Source organism: Trachemys scripta, chromosome 6, assembly GCF_013100865.1.
Source record: "Trachemys scripta elegans isolate TJP31775 chromosome 6, CAS_Tse_1.0, whole genome shotgun sequence".
Classification (NCBI taxonomy): domain Eukaryota; kingdom Metazoa; phylum Chordata; order Testudines; family Emydidae; genus Trachemys; species Trachemys scripta.
Window position 1 is genome coordinate 60,287,603 of NC_048303.1, and position 19,337 is coordinate 60,306,939.

A 19,337-nucleotide genomic window follows, 5' to 3' on the forward strand; every position below is an offset into this window, starting at 1 on the left:
CCCCCCCCCGTATATAAAGTAATTCAGTAATTTACTGCTAGGCCACGACTACTCGCCAAGAGACAGGAAGAGAGATTTTGGAAAAAAAAAATTCCATTTACAGGAACAACTCTTCATTCAGAGTAATGATTTTATCTGGAATAACACAAATGAACAAACACGGGCAATGAGCAATGTGAATCTGTCTTCTATCTCCAAATGTGCACACCTCTCATTTTCAATATAGAAGTAATCTTGTTTTTTGCATACCAAAAATGTATTTAAATTTAGGTATCACAGTGAAAATATCACTTCAGATAAATTACTCAGTAATTCCAAATAATCCCTGAAATTGATCTCTCAGGTTAAAGCATTTCTGCCTGTTTCCTCCCCCCCCCCCCCCCAAAGTGACAGATAGCAGGCTATAATCCCCAGCTGCAGATGAAAGCTCACCTTATTACAAAGTCATGGTTGTCAATCTCCTTTCCACATTCACTGTCCAGGAGGATGCCAGAATTGCCCACAACTGCACATGTTTTAAACCGACGGTTCTTCATTGGTGAAACTTCAGGAAGGAGGCTATGCAAATCCTGAGAAATGTTCAGGGTGCGACGTCTGTCTAGCACATAATGAATTACGTCTCCTGGCTTGAAGCTGCTTTTGACCACTGAGACATCTCTTTCAGCATCCAAAAATCGAAGAATATTCTTCCTATTTTGAAAGAAACAGGCAGACAGTATTCATTCCTCACAATCAGCTCATCTTTTAGTAATATGGTATAAAACATAGAACCTAAAAGAGCATAAGGTTTCAGATTTTCATTCCCACAATATCAGACTATGCCATTTCACGTGCTATAAAATTATGTTAGGGCTCCATTAAAAACCCTTATGGTCTTGATTAAAAAATGTAATGTGACAAACAATTACTCAAAGACAGTCTAATCACTAGATGTTAAAGAAGTAAGTGACTATGGAGTCAAGTTTTAAAAGTTGGACAGTGCATATGTGTGGTAACTAGTTTTCTAAAATACTACTCAAAACCATCTGGCATGTGTGTTAATGCACAGATTCCAGAATAAACTGTGTCATTCTATTTTATTAACAACCGGTAAGTTAAAAGATATTTACAAGGATTTGAATGTAGCCTCGTGTGTCAAAAATCAAGGAATGTACTAGCATGGGTCTCAGCCTTGGTCGAGTTGTCAGAGCTGGCAGCTAGATAAAACTTTTTTTAACCTCTAAACTGAGCATCTCTGTCATGGAAATCAGCAGGAGATAAGTCTGGATTCCCCCAGTGTCTTTTTTTTACAAATTCATTATCACACTGGAACTGCACTTTTAAAAGATTTGCAGAGTTCCTCTCATCACCATGTCCTTCAGTTTTAAGCACCAAGTTGGTATTATTATTCAGTGTGCTTGCACATGTATAACTGATTCGAATTTAGCACTTGTCTACACAGAGAAATTGCAGTTTTGTAACTTAAATCCGTTTAAGTTCAATTTAAGCCTTGTCTACACAAACTTGCAGTGGTTTCATTAAACAAGTTCAGTTGTACTGGTGAAAACCCTAATGTACACACTTATTTTGGTTTACTATTGGCTTATTTTGGTTGATCTTAAGTCAGTTAGGAATGGGTTTAAGATGAACCAAAATAAGCCACTATTAAACCAAGTTAAGAGTACCTTTGTGCAGACACTCAAAGATTTAAATCTGGTTTATGTCAGTTTAGCTTGCACCTCTGCAAGCCAAACAGCCATGTTTAAACCAATCTAAGAGTGTCCACAGCATAAGTTCCACCGTTTTAGCTACATCAGTTTTAAAACTACCAGTGCAACCAGTGCAACTGTACATGTAGACTGGGCCTTGGTAAACAATTTCCTTGATAATGAACAAGTTGGAAAAGAACTGGTCCACTCTGTCAGAGCCCAATTGTACAAATACTACCAGCTACAAATCCCGAATCAGCAAAGCATTTAAGCACACGTTTACGTCTCTCTATTCAGCTATGTACTTACGTTTGTTAATGGGACTACAGTACATGTCTAAAGTTAAGCAGGTGCTCAATGGAATGTGGAAGTGAGGTTAGAACTACGCTGAGAGGGTCTGACCTGGCAAAGACATTAGCCTAACTCTTACTAAAGCTTATTAAAGATATAGATATAGATCTCTCTCATATTATATATATATATATATATATATATATATATATATATATACACACACACATATACATACACACACACACACACACACCCCATCTGGAAGGCAGAAGAGGGCTCTTAATTTTATGACTGGTTATGGAAGAAGATTTAGTTAAAGCAGATTTGCTATCAATTAAATGGTGCTTTCCCTAAAAAGGTGTTCTACCTCAGCATTGGCTCTACAATTCTAACAGGAGAAAAAAAAGCTGTAAAAGACATATTTTTATCATTCAAGTCAGTAGATAAGACTCTGAATGCACAACAAGCATTTTGTTGAGTGTAAAAATAGCATTTTCTTATAGTCACTTTAAGGACTCTGCATTGCTAATCCTTAGAACAGAATCAATACTTACCAGGAAAACCATCCTGCTGCTTTAACTGCTGTACAAGCTATTTAGAAGCACCTACTGGGAAATGAAAGGGGGGAAATAATCTCCAGAGGTGAAGGGACAAAAACACAACATCATCATGTAGGCCAGTCAGCTACCCTGTGTCACTGCCTCAAGATACAAGAGAATGTCTGGTAATGAAACTGGTTACAAAACATTTGCTACACTGGAATTTACCTTAAAAGCCTAAGGGAAAGTGAAACATAGTAAGATGTGTTTCTAATATTATCTCACATATCTTAAATCTAACTAAAATAAAGAGAAAACTTTTAAATTCTATGTTAGGGCTCTTGTGTATGTATGAAGTAGCATCAGAGCAAGGATATCTGATGATGTAGCATGCATGAGGGACCGAGAATAATGAAGCAGAATGGGAGATATTAAAACCTTAAATGCCTTAAGCTTTTGGTAAATGGTGTATATGGCAAGGCAAGGGATTTTTGTTTTGTTTTTTGTAAAGCAAGATAAATACTTTCTTCAGCCTGTAAGTTGAATAGACTTAAAAGCCCTGTGGGTTTGATATGCCTAGTTTTGTGGGCACCTGCCATAGAGATGTAAATGACTAGGAAAAGAATAAACGAAGAAAAACATTTGAGCAGATTGAATTAAAATCCTGATAAAAATATTCATTACATAGGAATGCACCCTTCAGAGTTGGGGCTTTTTAAAGGAGATGGTGACTACATCTAGAAGAACAGTGGCCACAATGGAGAGCCTCAATGAATAGGTGAAAATATCAAAGGACTCTCAGGGACCTGAGTGAAATAAGAATCATAAGGGAAGAGGAATCATGAGGATTCACTTTCAATCCCTGATATACACTTTCAATATCTAAGAGGCATCTGGCTATTATGTGTGTGCTAGCAAACATGCAGCTACATTTGCACATAAACAGGATTTCCCATGTATTGTTTTACTGTGTCTTTTTAAATGTTAAAGGCATCCAAGTGGGGAATAACTTTCTCTGAATTAACACGAAAGAAATTAGATAGAAAGAGCCCTGGCTTGAACTGTGACTTGTACTTATTAATTTGAATATGGGCAATTCACAACGTAAACTCACTAGTTATCTAATTATTTTTAAATGCATGAAGATTCTGATCCAGCTCCCATTAAAATTAATGGAAGTCTTTCATATAAATGTATTGAATAATTTGAATAAGAGATAATTCACAATTTACAGCTTTGTTTACATGACAAGTTTACAAGATAGCGCTATTGCTGGCATGATCATTTGTTGGAGAGTTCGCTCTTAATATGAACTTCTGATTTCAGTTTCTATCAAAACTGTGGGCATAACTGCAGGTTATTTAATAAGCAATATATAATTATTAGCGATGACACTTATTTATAGCTTTCTGGGAGATAGTCTATAAACTCCTTTTAATAAGCTAGCATTTTTCTCTTAATATGTAGTTTATCATTACAAAGCTCAAAATGCAATATTTGCACTGTGCCATAGTACCATAAAAATGGTAGCTTCTCCAATCTCTGCCTGAGAATTGTGTAGACTGAAGAAGAGTTGGGTGGGTAGACTTTTTGAACTTAAAGGCTCTAGATTAATTTGTAGCCCACTAATGATTGGTCCATTTTCTTGAACAATCTCCCAACTTCAAATCTCCCAGCAAGATCCACAGAGACCACATATCCTGCTTTCACCCATCTCCCAGGAAGATTCACATCCCCAAGCCAGCTAGCACTGGAAGTTCTAGTTTCCAGAAAGGGTCAGGGTTTATGTTCCAGTCATCTCTAGTAGAAACAATTCATGAGGCGAATTTGCCAAAGAGCACCATAAGTATCTAGGAAGCCAGACCAACCCCAGAAACACTGTAGTGTTAAACCTGTTAGAACTACATTGAGAGGTCCTGCCCTGGCAAAGACATTAACCTAATTCTTACCAAAGCTTTACCAGAGACCATTCATTAAGCATACACCATCCGGAACGCAGAGGAAGTTCTTAATTTCAAAATTAGTTATGGAAGATTTAGTTAAAACGATTTGTTTTAAATTAAATGGTGCTTTCTCTGAAAAGGTATTATTAACTCACCTTCTTTATCTGGCTGAATATAGATTTAGATAAGCATTTTGGGGGCAAATTTTGCCTCCCCCCCACCTCACACTGACTCCTAATGAAGTCTATAGGAATTTCACATGTCTCTGAAAGCAGATTGTGGCCTTACCTTAATACAGATTTTTTAAATATTTCTATTAAGAGGGAGAACCAAAAATATTGTTTCACAGGGAACAACTGGGCTTGCCTTCAGCTGCACATTCAAACAGAAAGTAGTATAGTATACTTCCAGTTATCTGAAAATACTATTTATCCAAATCCACACAGTTCCCCCCATGTAGTCCTAAGTTAGTTAATAAATAACTTCCATTTATCCAAATGCCTAGTTATCTAAAAGTTTTGGATATTGCCCAGAAGAGCTGGCTCCAGGCATAAGCAGCAATAAGCAATTGCTTAGGGTCCTGAGCAGCTCAAGGGAGCCCCCACCATTTGCTTTTTTAGTTTGTGTTGGGGTGGGGGCCAAAACAATTTCTGCTTAGGGCCCCCAATGGGTTAGCATCACCTCTGTCCCCCAGGGCATTTGGATAAATGAGAGTGTATTTGATTTTTAACAATTCTGAATAAGTGAAAAATGCATACTTTTATTTTTCTGGATTTCTTTTCATGCTCTCACTATGCATAGTGATCATTAAGAAACTTAACTGACAATAGCTATGCAATTCTAACAATTGCTTTACGTACTGTACATTGTTGAGTATATATATTTAGTAATTGCAATGAGCTTTCTGCATGCTATTAAAAAAAAACAGATTCATGTTTAACTTCTCCAAGGAACTGCTGCTGATTACTTAAAGGCAAATGGTCACTATCAAGAATATCTGCATGTGTTTTTAATTGCCCTTAAGGCATCTTTGTAAACCAAGGCTCTGATTTTTAAATATCACATGGATCATTTTGACAGTAGCTAAAACTAATTTCTCTAATTAGAATACAAAAATAGCAAACCTTGCATGTCTTTTCACTTGAGCCCAACTTTGGGCTTTTTAGTTCTAATTTGGTCCTTGTATGTATTTTTGTATAGAATAAACAAAATGTCTAAATATATAAGAGCAACTAGCAAGTCTCACACATTACTAACTGCTCCTTTAGAAAGATGCTACAGAATCATTCGGTACATTTGGCACATGTCATTTGTTGGCTTGCAGCAAAGCCTATGAAGCAAGCACAAGTTTATCCAACCCAATTAATTTTTTTTGTTTTTTGTTTTTTTAACTGTGCCCATTTGTGTGCTAGGCACACCACAGAAGGCACATAAAACAATAGGTCCCTACTCTGAGGAACTTACACTCTAATTGATGGACTTCACAAACAAATGAAGACAAAGGTGAGGGCAATCATTTTAGTTGCGAGTATTGATGCAGGATCATATACAAAAAACAGCTACTGACTTTTCCTGTACTAAAGCCCTGGCTGGGCACTTTGCAGGCTTCCACTCTTACTTAACAGGAAACTCCATTCATTGCTCCCTGACCCAGCACCCTAGACACTTGGGTAATTTTCTCCTCGCTTTCCCTCAAAAGATTCAACTCCTAACAGTTTACACAGGGGACGTAAGAGATGTGAAGGAAGAAGGTCACACACATTGAGTGGGACTCTGAACACCTAGGAGGTTGTATATCTCAGATGTGCTTGAGTCATTCCTGGACAATAAGCTCCTCATCAACTCAACTGCATCCCCCCCCCCATCCTGACAGCAGTCTCTCCTTTGACACTACCCCCACTACCATCCACACAACCCTACTGTCATCCACTATAGCAAGAAGAACAGGAGTACTTGTGGCACCTTAGAGACTAACAAATTTATTAGAGCATAAACTTTCGTGGGATACAGCCCACTTCTTCGGATGCATATAGAATAGAACATATATTGAGGAGATATATATACACACATACAACCTGTTCATGCTCTCTGTATGTGTGTATATATATATATGTATATATATCTCCTCAATATGTGTTCCACTCTATATGCATCCGAAGAAGTGGGCTGTAGCTCACGAAAGCTTATGCTCTAATAAATTTGTTAGTCTCTAAGGTGCCACAAGTACTCCTGTTCTTTTTGTGGATACAGACTAACACGGCTGCTACTCTGAAACCTGTCATTATAGCAAGGACTCAGTAAAAAAATATGAGGAGGGTGTCAATTTCCATGAGCAGGTGGAGTCTCCTCCATATGACTGACAGCCAGCAGATACTAAGGGAGCCAACCAGTCTCCTCCCCACAAGTACAGGAGCTGCTATCTGTTCTGAAATTAACTTGGCAGCAGGCAAAGGGTACCATCAATCTGAAAATCACTCTCTCACTAGAGCAGTCACAACTGGGAAGGCAGCAGATTTGCTACAATCTCCAATTACTAACTAATTATGCCCCCCCCTCCACACTCTAAAAAGGCATGTTCTCAGGGGCTACCATTTCAGTCTCTGCTGATTCCCAGGTTAGAGACAGGAGCTAAGGATCCACAAGGTCCTGTTGACAGATGTCAGGAGCTCAGACATAAACCTCCCCACAGAGTCTTGATCATGGAACAGCTTAACGGCTACTCACCCTCCCACCCACATAGACGTGACTATCTCAAGAATCTGATTCAATATACATAAATAAATAAATAAATAAATAAAGTTAGGACTCCTGTGGATAGTGGAAACCTGTCATTTACTCGAGCAAGTCAAAAATGGTAATGGAGAGTGCTCAAGAGATGGTACAAAATGAACCATAGGACTTTCAGCTGCCTAGCGGTTAGGTCCAGGCACACAATGAAATATGCTATCCTTGTAGAAAGCAAATCCCAGTCAGAAATTTTTCACATTCTGAACTTTTTATGGTGGGTGTCAAGCTGATGTAATACTCAGCAGTGGCTGCCATCATGGGTTTTATAAAATGCCTGTACACTGTACATTAAGGGTTTCACAAATTATTTCTCCATTCCAAAGAACTGACAACTTTTTATATATTATTCAATAGGTACTAGCTTTTTTTTTTTATTGTGTGTTTCTCTCTATTATTTGTTATGGCATACCTCACACCACAAGTACAAACACTTTATACACACTAATAGTTGCAATAATAGGAATATGAATCATCTTCATGATCTACATAGTGCATTTAATGTACTTTGGAAAGCTAAACAATTACTTTAGCAGTGAAAACACTCTAGGAGTTTGCTAGAGACATTCTGAAATTAGTCCCTATGACTCCAACAGTATAAAAAAATATTAAGGGATAGATCCTTGTTTTGCATGGGGTCAAAAGGTTGCACAGAGAGCCTGTTGTGGAGGCAGAAGAATAAGATTTCTTCTTAGGATATTTCCATTTAAAAAAAAATACTATCTCCTAGAACTGGAAGGGACCCTGAAAGGTCATCAAGTCCAGCCCCCTGTCTTCACTAGCAGGACCAAGTACTGATTTTGCCCCAGATCCCTAAGTGGCCCCCTCAAGAATTGAACTCAACTCTCTGGGCTTAGCAGGCCAATGCTCAAACCACTGAGCTATTCCTCCCCTAAATGCAGAGTATCAGAAAGGGGTCCAGATACAGCAATGGACTGTTTCCGAAAGGCATGGTCAGCTCTGCAGAAGTTGTTCCCAACCTTCGTCCACCATTGTTGACTAGCATGTAGCCTGGCAGTAAGGATTCCTGGAAAGGAGATGCATCTGCCAGCATCCCTGATCCCCCTTGCATTGAGGACTAGGGCAAGATGTGGCCCCAAGTCATATTCAGCTAAAAGCTTCTGTTGGATCCTCTACTTCCACGACTTGATGCTCATGTTCATTACCACTACAGCTCAAAAAGTGAGGAGCCCTTTAGTCTTCAGCAGCTATTGCAAGTCTTCACACTGGTGTAGTGGAATATTTCCTACTTATACTAAGAGAAAGCATGTGCTCTTCTTCACATGTGTTCCTGGGATGACACCATAGCCTACATCATCATTTTAATCAGCCATTGTGTAATTTCTAATACTTACTCTAACAAAGGCCAGATCTACACTACCACAGTAAACGGATTTAAGCTACACTACTCCAGTTACATGAATAACATAACTGAAGTCAACATAGCTAGATCCACTTACCGCAGCATCTACACCATGCTGTGTCGATGGGAGACACTCTCCCACTGACTTACCTTACTCTTCCTGGGGAGGCAAAGTACAGAAATAGATGGGAGAATGCTCTCCCATCGATTTAGCAAGTTTTCACCAAACCCACTAACTCAATGCTGCTGCATCAATTGTAGCAACACCAATTAAACTCCATAGTGAAGACATGCCCAAAGTATTTTAAAAAGTTCTCTTAGTAACATGTTATTTTTGTTTCTACTGTATCTGCATTGTCTCAATTGTTTCTACAATGGTTTTCTTTAAACTACCAAAAATCTTCTGAAAAGTGTAAAGATAGTGTGTGAGATACATCTCTAGAAACAGGCTTTGGAGCATTTATCTGACACTCTTCAACATTTGTTCTCCTTGTCTTAATGTTATATTTTGCTTTCTTGAAACTGGGGAAAATTAAGTTTGTCAACTGTATGACATGCTGTGCTTCCTTCTGTAACCTGTAAGCCAAATACTTACTACAGTGCTAAAGGTCACACTTATGGTTTGCCCTGCACAACCAGATAGATTTGTTTTAAATGGTTACATTTTGGAAAGTGACTAAAAAGGGGTATTACTGGGTTTCATAATTATGTTCTCTCAATTACTTCCATAGCAAATATGCTCAGTTTGCAGGTAAAACAATTATTTTGCTAAGTTGCCAGCCAAACAACCTAGGATTGGAAAGTCAAGAGGTGTTCTTTTGAGCTCACTCATCTTTCCCACTTCAAATTGTTCTATCAATTACATCCATGAAATAATCCCATTAATATAGGAATTACATTGATTTACATTAGGTAAATTAGAGCAAAATTTAGCTATTAACAACTATGCACAAGTCACATAGGCTCCAGAGTACTAATAGAAGCAAACAGTAGCTTAAGAGATAGATTTTGCCACCCTTATTTGTAAGCAGTACTTTACTCTGCACATTACCCCCTCAGAATTCAGTGGGACCACTCACACATTAAGTTACAGCTCAGTACTAGTAAAGATACAAAATCTGGACTAAATTGAGAAAGCACGTGTGGTGCTACTTCTGCTCTCAGTCCCACCAACATAAAATTGGAGTAAGTAAAATCACTGGACTTACTCCAAATTTACACTGGTGTAACTGAAAGAAGAATGGGCCAAGTATTTGTTGAAGGTTAAAGGTCTCACCTTAGAGTTCATTTACTGATCACTGTAGCCCGTAGAGCTAGCTTTAGCATTTATTTTTTTCAGCAGTAATGCAAGGAACCTACAGGCCTGTATCCTGTAAGACACTGGCTTCAGCAATTAGCATAAGGCTTGAGGCCTATGAACTTGGGTGCAGATAAATGGCCTAACAGGTCATCCCTAAGTTTTGGGGAACCCAGAATAGAGTGTATTTAAAGGGGAAGTTTGTCAATAACACCAGCCAACCACAGGAACTTGAGCTAACACCAGCTTCTGATATTTTAGGATGGGAACATCTGCAGATGTCGGACCACAAGAGTGTCACGGGCAATGAATTGAGGTATATGATAGTAAGTTGAGATCATTTATATACTAACCTATAAGAGAAGGGCACCTCAAAATTAGTAGAGTGAGGAAATACAAATAAGGAAGAGAGGAGAAACCCCGACTGAATATGCATTAGAGATAGTGGCATCAGCGTAACATAAAAGTTTTATCCCAGCCTGTGAGCTTGGGAAGGGAAAGATGTAGCCCTTGGGAGGTGCCAGGATGATGGCTACTGGTGATTACGGAAGAGGATGATGAGCAAGATAATGGCAAACATTCTGGGTTGTTCTGCAAGGGATGGTGCGAGTATATGGATGTTCAGATGTACATTCAGCAAGGCAGATAAAAATAATGCAGGGTTAGAGTAGTTTATGAATACATTTAGCAGGTCACAATTACAACATTCATACTTGAGGAAATATTTGTAACTGTGCACATCGGGGTTCCCAACTAAACAGTAATTTTAATACTGGGCCTGATCTTGGGACAAGAACCTGTCAAACCTCAGAGTGATAACTGAGAATTCTTCAGTAATCAATATAATTAATATGTGAGGTAGCCCAATCTATGAATCATATGTTTAATTTAAAATTTAGAATCATTACTTCCTTAAAAAGCAATGAAGTCACTGAAATGCAAGTCATCCCAAGTGCTGTTCAGTAATTGTTATAATGGTGAGGCACTGAGGTCACTCACAGCATAAGCTTTCCCAAATCTCCAGAGTCATAAGTATCCCACAGACACCTTTTACCACAACTTTGCACATGCTCATTATCATTGAGCTATTAATATCTTCTCTTTGCTTTAGTATTCAAGACAAAAAACATTGGGTCCAATACAGCTGTCCTTACTAAACCTCAGGCAGTCTACTCCTGTATAGATAGGAGTTTTACCTGATTAAGGACTTCAGGATTTGCCCCTTAAAAAAGGAAATGGTTACACAGAAAGGGCACAGATGCCCCACTTTAAGTACTAGACTGAATTTTTGCTCAATGCCCCAAACATGGGCCAGTACATAGACTTCCCTGCTGCCCCAACACAGAGAGAGGCAATTTGCCACAGTCCTTCACTGGATATAGCATATTCCACCATGCCTACTGGCTCAATTCTGCTAGCCAAGGCTCCAGATTCCCTACCCTTTCTGATTCCTGCTTGCTTGACAGGGGGAGGAAGTACCATACCCACAGCCCTCTACTCTCCCTTCCTTTAGCCCCCATGCTGGGTCCCAAGGTCCAGAAAGCCCTGCTGTAACCATAGAAAGGTTGTGGCTTCCTCTTACTGCATGGTATGACCACCCTAGTGTCAGGCACATTCTGGCCTCAAGTAACTTAACGGAAAAAAGGAAACTGCACAAAGTGTCCATATTACTACTACTTTACTCCCTCACAAAGTGCAGTCATAGTTATTTAAAGCTCCCATTTTATTCACTCTTATACATGAGGATGGAAGTATTTCTTCTTTTCAGGGTTTCAGGTCATTCACCGTGTAACATTAAATAGAACTAGCAGCGTATTTTGTTAAGAAACAGCTACCTTTAAACTGTAAATCAAGAGTTCTAGATAAGTTTGCTAGACCCAGATAATTATAGGCTATAGTAACATGAAATTAACTGTGTGTTATTCAAGGCACTCACCTTATCTCCAGGACCAAAGAAGAATTGATTTTCCAGCCTTCTACAGAATGTTGAAAGATTGAAGAGCCACTCTTTTGAATTATTTTATCAGAGCTATTGAGCATTGATCTACTCAAACTCAACTCACCATCTCTGAAATGCAATACGGAAAAGACACCATTAAGGTAAGGTTGGGGCTGCTGGGATGCTTTTTCTACACATCAGAAAAAACTAGTGGGGGTTTATTTATATCCATAGGCAAAGCAGCAAGAATTTCTCCCCCAACTCCACTCATTTTACATGTTCAAAAAAAATAAATTCCACCTAACAAAATGGTATTTTAGATACAAGGAAATGCTTAATCTGAAAAAATATATAAAAACACTTTAATTACATTGCATTTAAGTTATTTTAAATCATATACCTTAAATACAGAGGAAGCTTTTTATTGTGAATGTGGGCCCAAACTGACCAGATGTGGGCCAGAACCTGTACTCCTGGTACATCACATTCTCCCATCAACTATTAAGCTATGCACTAAGTTTTAGCTTTCAGTCCCCCTCCCCACAATTTCTCAGTTATCATGCATGTGCTGGGCACCATCAATTCTTTTGACTCCCAATGATACTAGAAGTCCCCCATATGTGGAGTTTCAAGCTACTGGGGCATATTCTTCCTTGATATGCTCATGGAATTTCCGTACAAGTTTGGAACAAGGGGGAGAATACACCCGCAATAACTTAAGCTTGATTTTTAGGAACTTCTGCACACACGTCTCACACAGCCATATAGCGTCAAAGAATAATCTTATCATAGTTACATACTAAGCAGAGTCAGACGTGGACATTTTTTAGGTGGAAAAACCTTGTGCACTAGAGGAAGTGGTGGCTGATGATCATGAACATGTACAGAGGTATTGTAATTAAAAATCAGACAATAATCATTGCAATTATTGAATTGAATTGGTGTGTCCTGGTCTGTGGGAAGCTTGAGGGCCAAAGAATCACACAAATCTAATAGGACACATAAAAAGTTAGAAATAAAAATAGCAAGAATAATACTAAATCTAAATTCTTCTCTCTTGTAGGTAATCCTATTGACTCCAGCACACAGATACAAGAGACAAAATTTGGCTCCCTGAGTTCAAATTTGAGGTTCTTTAATCCAGAGTTTCTCAATCTGTGGGTTATGACCCAAAATTGGGTCACCAGAATGTATTGAAAGGTTGTGTCAAGGCCTGGTGGGGGAAGATTTGGTCCTAGTGCATGGGATTGCAACACCACTCTCAGCTGGCCTAACCACTCCATCATGATGACAAGGGGCCAACTCAGCCAAATTTGATTGGCACTGCGACCCCACGTGCCAGTTCACAATCCCACTCACAGAAATTCACCCCCTTCCAAATGCCCCCCACCCCTCCAATCAGGAAGGCTGTACCAAACATGAGCGACACTGAAACTCCAGAGACCACAACACCCAGAGCAGGAAGCAAAACACAGCCAGCCCCACAGGACAGGAGCAGCCGCTATGGTACACCTGGTATACATATGTAGTACTTATTACATTAATGTGTAGATTATATATCGTGAGTAAGAAATAGTTAGTAAACCAGATTATTTGTTGTGCTAAATCTATTTGCTGGGTCTTGACAGGCCATCAAGATTTACAAATGGATCCTGAATCCCAAATGGTTGAGAATCACTGCTTTAATCCTTATTGGATAATAATATTTTAGAGTTAGAGTGCCTTTCATCCAATAGCATTTCAAATTACTTTACCAACTATGTACAGTAATCGCTTTGCCTACTAAGGAAATGCAGCCACCTCTGAAATAATACATAAATAATCAAATTAATATTTGGCTCTAGTATGGAGCTTTTCATCAATAGATCTCAAAGCAAGTAAATGGAACACGCTAGCTGTTAGACAGTAAGCTCTTTGGGACAGAGTCTGTCTTTGTTTTGTGTTTATACAGCACCTAGAACAAATGGGATCCTGGTTGATAATGAGTGCTCTGAAGCACTACAAAAAAATAATATTTGGCAGTATACAAACAGTACAAAACAGATTAGTCTACGGTGATGAAGCCAATCGAATTTAAACTGCAGTGGGATTTTAGTTAGGCTGAATGTAATTACCTAAACTAAAATTTGGGTAGCATTTCAAAAAAGTCATGGTCACTAAAGAGCCAATAAGTGGCCAAACACGGTTTCACAAGTCATCAAAAAGACATCATTACTAGCAACCCCGTGCCCCTTTGCTATCATGCTGAGGCATTGATGTAGTACTAATTACGAGGTAAGATGCCACCTACTGAAAAACCAACTGAGTAATTTTACAGGTCTGGCACCTTTATGCAAATTATTCTATTTATTTTAACTTGAAGTGGATAGGAGGATGTTGCAAAAGTCCATGTGGAATAAACCCATTAGTGTCAATGAAAGTTATCTGCATATGTTCTATGGGAAAGATCTCAATCAGAATTAATTTAACCATTCCCTTGCGACTCCATAGGCAGTAAAATTTCTTTACAACAGCAGTGAACATATTTACGGCATATATTTGCCCTACAACACAATACAGTACATGCATCTAAAGGAAAATTAACAAAATAAATCAAGGAAAGTATACCATATAACAATACATTGGAGAGGATTCTGGTTTATGCTGAGCTAAGAGTAATCCATTAAGCACTTTCACACAGTGGCATACATGACAGAATTAGCAATTAATTAAGTAACTTGTACCTAAAAAGTACGCTACCATTTGAAATGTGGTTGACTTGAGTCTTCGAGATGTACTCTACAGCTACAACAAACCACAAATATGATGCAATAAAACAACTTTTAAATAAACATGTTTTCAGGAGCTGAAAGTTCCAAATGTTCTGCATTAAAGCTCTACTCCAAATGCAGTAGAATTTTGCTTACTTATAAAAGTGCTCTCCTTATCCCTTCTTTACCCCGATATATCAGTAAATACACCAGAGAAAAAGCTACCTTTACATAAAACTAAGCATATGTGCCAAACACCCAGAAATTTTTCTTTGTGTAAATAGTCTGACAAGTATAACAAATCATTTGGGCCACATTCTACCCTCCAGATTTGTGTGGAACTACAACTGATGTAGTGGGAAATCCACTTAAAGACAAAGGGCAATTTAGGACTGAAAGCATCAACCTTGATGCTGACTCTCCTGACTTTAGAGATATATTAAACTCTCTGGCCATATACAATATCCATTAATATCAATGAACCAAACAATGAATCTTGGATAAAATATGGCCCAATATGATTCCAGAAAGAAATCTTTCATGACTCCTTTTCTGGCCTTCAACCAAACCCCCAACTTCACCAAAATCATCAGAAACAAGCTTCCCACAAACCAGGACACACCAATTCAAAGCAGCACCAGACCCTGCCAGAACAACAGGTGCAAAACCGGAACACAGATCTCCATTGCTATGATTATCAACACCCCAACAACACACCTTTCAAGTTCCATAGGTCTTACATATGCCTATCATAGGATGTTGGTATACCTCATGCAGGGCATCAAATGTCACAAGAACTATGTAGGTGAAAACAGTTCTTGACCCTCAAAGGAAACCTACACACCACCTTCAAAGAGACAAACCTAGAAGTTTAAATTCATAACTTTGCTAGACACTAAAAATCATGGACTCAGACACCGGTTTTATGTCTTATTACAACAGTTAGGGACTACTTTCTAGCTGATTTTAAATACTTTCAGTTATATGTGCCCCAAAAAGCACTTATATTAGGATACATGTTTATATTTATATAAACATATATATTTATTAGGAGACGTGTTTATCTTTAATAAGCTAATGAGAAAGAAGGCTAGTTAGTTTGAAATGTCTTCTTGGGACCACAATTAAAACATATATATATACAAAGACATCAAGAGAAGTTTGAAGAGAAAGGAACGCCAAGATATGGTCCAAAAGGAGTGGGGAGGGATTATGGGCACCTCTGATCCTGTGTAAATGGGAAAAGGAGTTGAGAGTGAAGTGTGTATCTATAATACCTACATTTGTAAAGAAACTATACTAAACCTGAGATTTTAATATACCAAATTGCAGCCAGACAGAAAAAGTTATAGCCCAGTTATGTGTCCCTTTATAAAGGTGATACAAATAATACATTATTAACCATATAAAATACAAAGGGGTTCCCAGGCTTAACTCTGTGTTGGGAGGGAAAAAAGAAAGGGGGAAAAAGCAGGGTAAGGAAGAAACAAGCTCGCTGCAGCCTGGCAGGAGTGAAACAATTTGCCTGGCCCCCCAGCTCTGTAATTAGTGGAGTTAATGAAGGAGGAGGAGCCCTGCTATCTGAACTGTGCCTGCTCCTTTCGGGGACCGGGGCAACCTGCCTGCGCTAACAAAGGCTCCGTTCTTTTGCCTCTTTCTGAGGCTCAGGCTCGGCTCAGCGGTTGAAATAGATGAGCAGCGCTTTTCCTGTCGAGTTGCAGCGAAACGCTCGCAATGCAAATTTTCAGACACGCTACGTACGAGGCAACCACAAAGCCTGCCTGGAGCTGCTGCTGCTGCAGCTGCTCCAGCCCGCCGGCAGCAATCTTTCTGCCAGCTGAGCACAGCTGCTTGTCATGGTCCCTGCAACTAGGCATAGGGGGAGCAGGCGAGGCGCTCCAGCGGTGCAATGTCCGCCCCTCTTTCCAGCAGCACAGCTGCTTGTCAGGGACCCTGATCGGGATGAAGGGGGAAGCGATGCACTGGCTTCCTTCCAGCATAGCTACCTGTCAAGGAACTTGGAAACGGGATGCTAGAGATGAGGGTGGGGAAGGGTCGATGCACTCGCCTCCCTCCAGCATAAAAAGGAGCTCGGGGGAGCGATGCAATCGCCTCCTTTACACTAGCACAGCGGTGCCCGCCAGCGGCTGGACCAAACCTCTCCGAGGCACTGGCAGGCTGGCAGTGAGGAGCAGAAGGACGCACACCAGCCACCGGCTGGCTCTCCATCCTCCGGGGCGCACATATGCACACACACTCCTTCCCAGCCACACCAGCCGCACATGGGTAACGGAACCATATTGTATGCATGGATAGAAATGCACATACGGAGAGGGCCATGCCCACTCTAGGTAATACCTCCACAGCCTCACCGCGTTCACACATGGCACCTTCGTAGGGGGCACGTGTACGGGGGCAGAGGTTTGCCATGCACCCTTTAGGGAGCTGTCTCCTTCCTGTAAATGATTCATTGGGGATCTCCTATTCTTCCTCTCCCTCCACTCCCAATGAACCCTCACAATAAGTAACCCTGCTTTGCATTTATATTGCGCCTCCAAACCAATGAGCTCTGGGCGTGTGCAAACATTCATGAATAAAAACCCGCTGCGAATGCTTCCAAAAAATCGATTTTACGCTTCTGGTGACAAATAAAAACCAAGACTAAAATTCCGCTGCGTTATCGCATTTCTGCAGTCCATGGCTTTCTTTAAAAAGAAATCATGAAAGAATTAAAAGCTGACAATCATCTCTGGTGGACGGAAACAAAGACTTGGCTAAGAAACCAGCTTCTTCGCGTTAGTTTCAAGTTTAAAAAAATAATGGAGTATCTAAAGACAAAAATAAACCAAGAGCCCAAGAGGACGACAGCAAGCAGCTTTTGCTTTTGTTTTAATCACAAATCGGGAGAAGAAAGAAACAGGCGGTGGTCTGTGCAAGAAAAGGTTTGCAAGAGGAAACATCTGAAGAGTGAAGGGGATTTTATAATCTATTCTCGGATACCCGAGGAACAGTGTACCAGCAATAACAACCATCACCAAAGTTATGACAATCTGCTATACAAACTTCAAAGCAACAAAGGCAGAAAGGGACAGCTCCTTGTTATTGTTCACTCACTCAAGCCAGGAAACGAAACATAACTTGATTTTATTATGCCCTGTGTAACCACCAGAAAGGTGTCCCAAGTCCTCAGTAAAAAGCTTTTTTTCCATCTAACCTTCTTAGAAAAATGTGTTATTGACTAGATCACAAAAACAACAAACCTAATGTGCCACCCGTTTCAAAACTACACGACACTGATCAACCCTTTCCCGTTTAAAAGTAACCGGCTTCCTTCAGCCTCTTTCTGCGCGCAAAAAAAGCAACCATTGTGGGGCGTGGGGTATTTAACAAACCTCTGATCACACTTTACTTTTGCTCCTTAAATCTAAAATCAAAGACAAACTCTTTATTGCGAGACCATTCTGCAGTGATGGTTGCTTTTATCATTGAACATGAAAACAACCACCACGCTTATAAACGCAAAGTTGAAATAGATGCTAGAATATAAAACCAAGGAAATGGGGGTGGGGGGAAAGAGAGGGAGAGTAAGAAAGAGCCTGAGTCATTTAAATTTCACACGCTGCTTTTCCTTTGTCAAATCCTTACAAGTCAAGGCTTTGCATTTACCCTGTGAGTTGCGTTTCCTGGTGCTCCTCAGTTCTTGCTATTTCTTTTGTCTTATAAAAGATCAGGAGGATACTTATCGTGCAGATAGTCCACCTCTTCCTGACGGAACGCATGTCTTCTCCCAGAGCCCCCCCCCCCCTTCTCTTTGTTTGGCAGGGGCGTGAAGAAGAAAAACAGCAAACACAAAACACAAAGACTTTACGCAAATTTGCAAAAATAAAAATAATTTTAAAAAGGAGCGGGCAGAGATGTTGCTGTCATGGGCAGAAATCGCAGGCGGCGGGGGAGGCTGCTGCTCCTCGGCTGGGGGAGTAAGTCCTTCTCCTCTCCCCTGGCGCTTCCCGGAGCCCGTGTGCGCACCGACGCGCCGCGGCTCTCTCTGGCTCAGCAGCCACTCTCACGTTTCTTCCCCGTGTACAGAGCAGTCGGCAGCAGCCAAGCTCCGCGGCGTCGCTGGCCCCTCCCTTTCCCTGGCGGGGAAATGATGAGCACAGCCCGGCCAATAAGTAGCCAGGGGGGCGGGGACGGCTGCCTCCCCAACTTTAAAAGCCTTTCCAGGCACCCCGAGCTTCTTTGATGCTGCTGCACGCGCTCAAGCTGGGGATGGAGCCGCAGCATCTCACCGCGCTGAAGGACGCGCCCCGCAGAAAACTCTTTAAGGATCCCCTTGCCTTCTCTTTGAGGCTGGAGGCATGAGCCATCAACCCCAAGGGAACAGCTACGTATTGTGCATGCACCGCTAGAGTTAGTACGCTGCTCGCAAATCCCGTGTCATACTAGCGCTTGGCCCTAACCACCGGCATGAATTAAGTCATCTACTCTGCAGTCGGTTAGCAATTTCTTTGATGCGGGTAAAAGGGTGTGTATTACAGCTGGAACAAGGTTGCAAAACAATTTCTTTTATAATACATTTTTTTCCCCAAAAACACTCAGTGTCCCCAACCAAGCACTAGACGGTATGACTTAAAGATTTTTGGGGGGGAGAAGAGGATTTCAGTAAAATCCCTTCAGCCACCCTGCAGCAATGGGATTGTAGAAAATACATTTTCTTTTAAAAAGATTTTTAAAGGGGGG

The 19,337-nt window shown here is 40.3% G+C and overlaps 1 protein-coding gene across 1 annotated transcript in view; it reads right to left on the bottom strand.

Moving 5' to 3' along the window:
• Nucleotides 1-18,667, bottom strand: part of ST8SIA4 (ST8 alpha-N-acetyl-neuraminide alpha-2,8-sialyltransferase 4) — an 85,139-nt gene extending 66,472 nt beyond the window's left edge. Inside the window, exons 1-3 of the mRNA XM_034774294.1 lie at nt 18,264-18,667; nt 11,845-11,976; nt 433-690 (exon numbers count right to left, since the gene is read on the bottom strand). Of these exons, the coding sequence (XP_034630185.1) occupies nt 433-690; nt 11,845-11,976; nt 18,264-18,376 (503 nt within the window). The 5' untranslated portion in view covers nt 18,377-18,667. The remainder of the gene's footprint in view (nt 1-432; nt 691-11,844; nt 11,977-18,263) is intronic.
• Between the last annotated feature and the right edge of the window lie 670 nt (nt 18,668-19,337).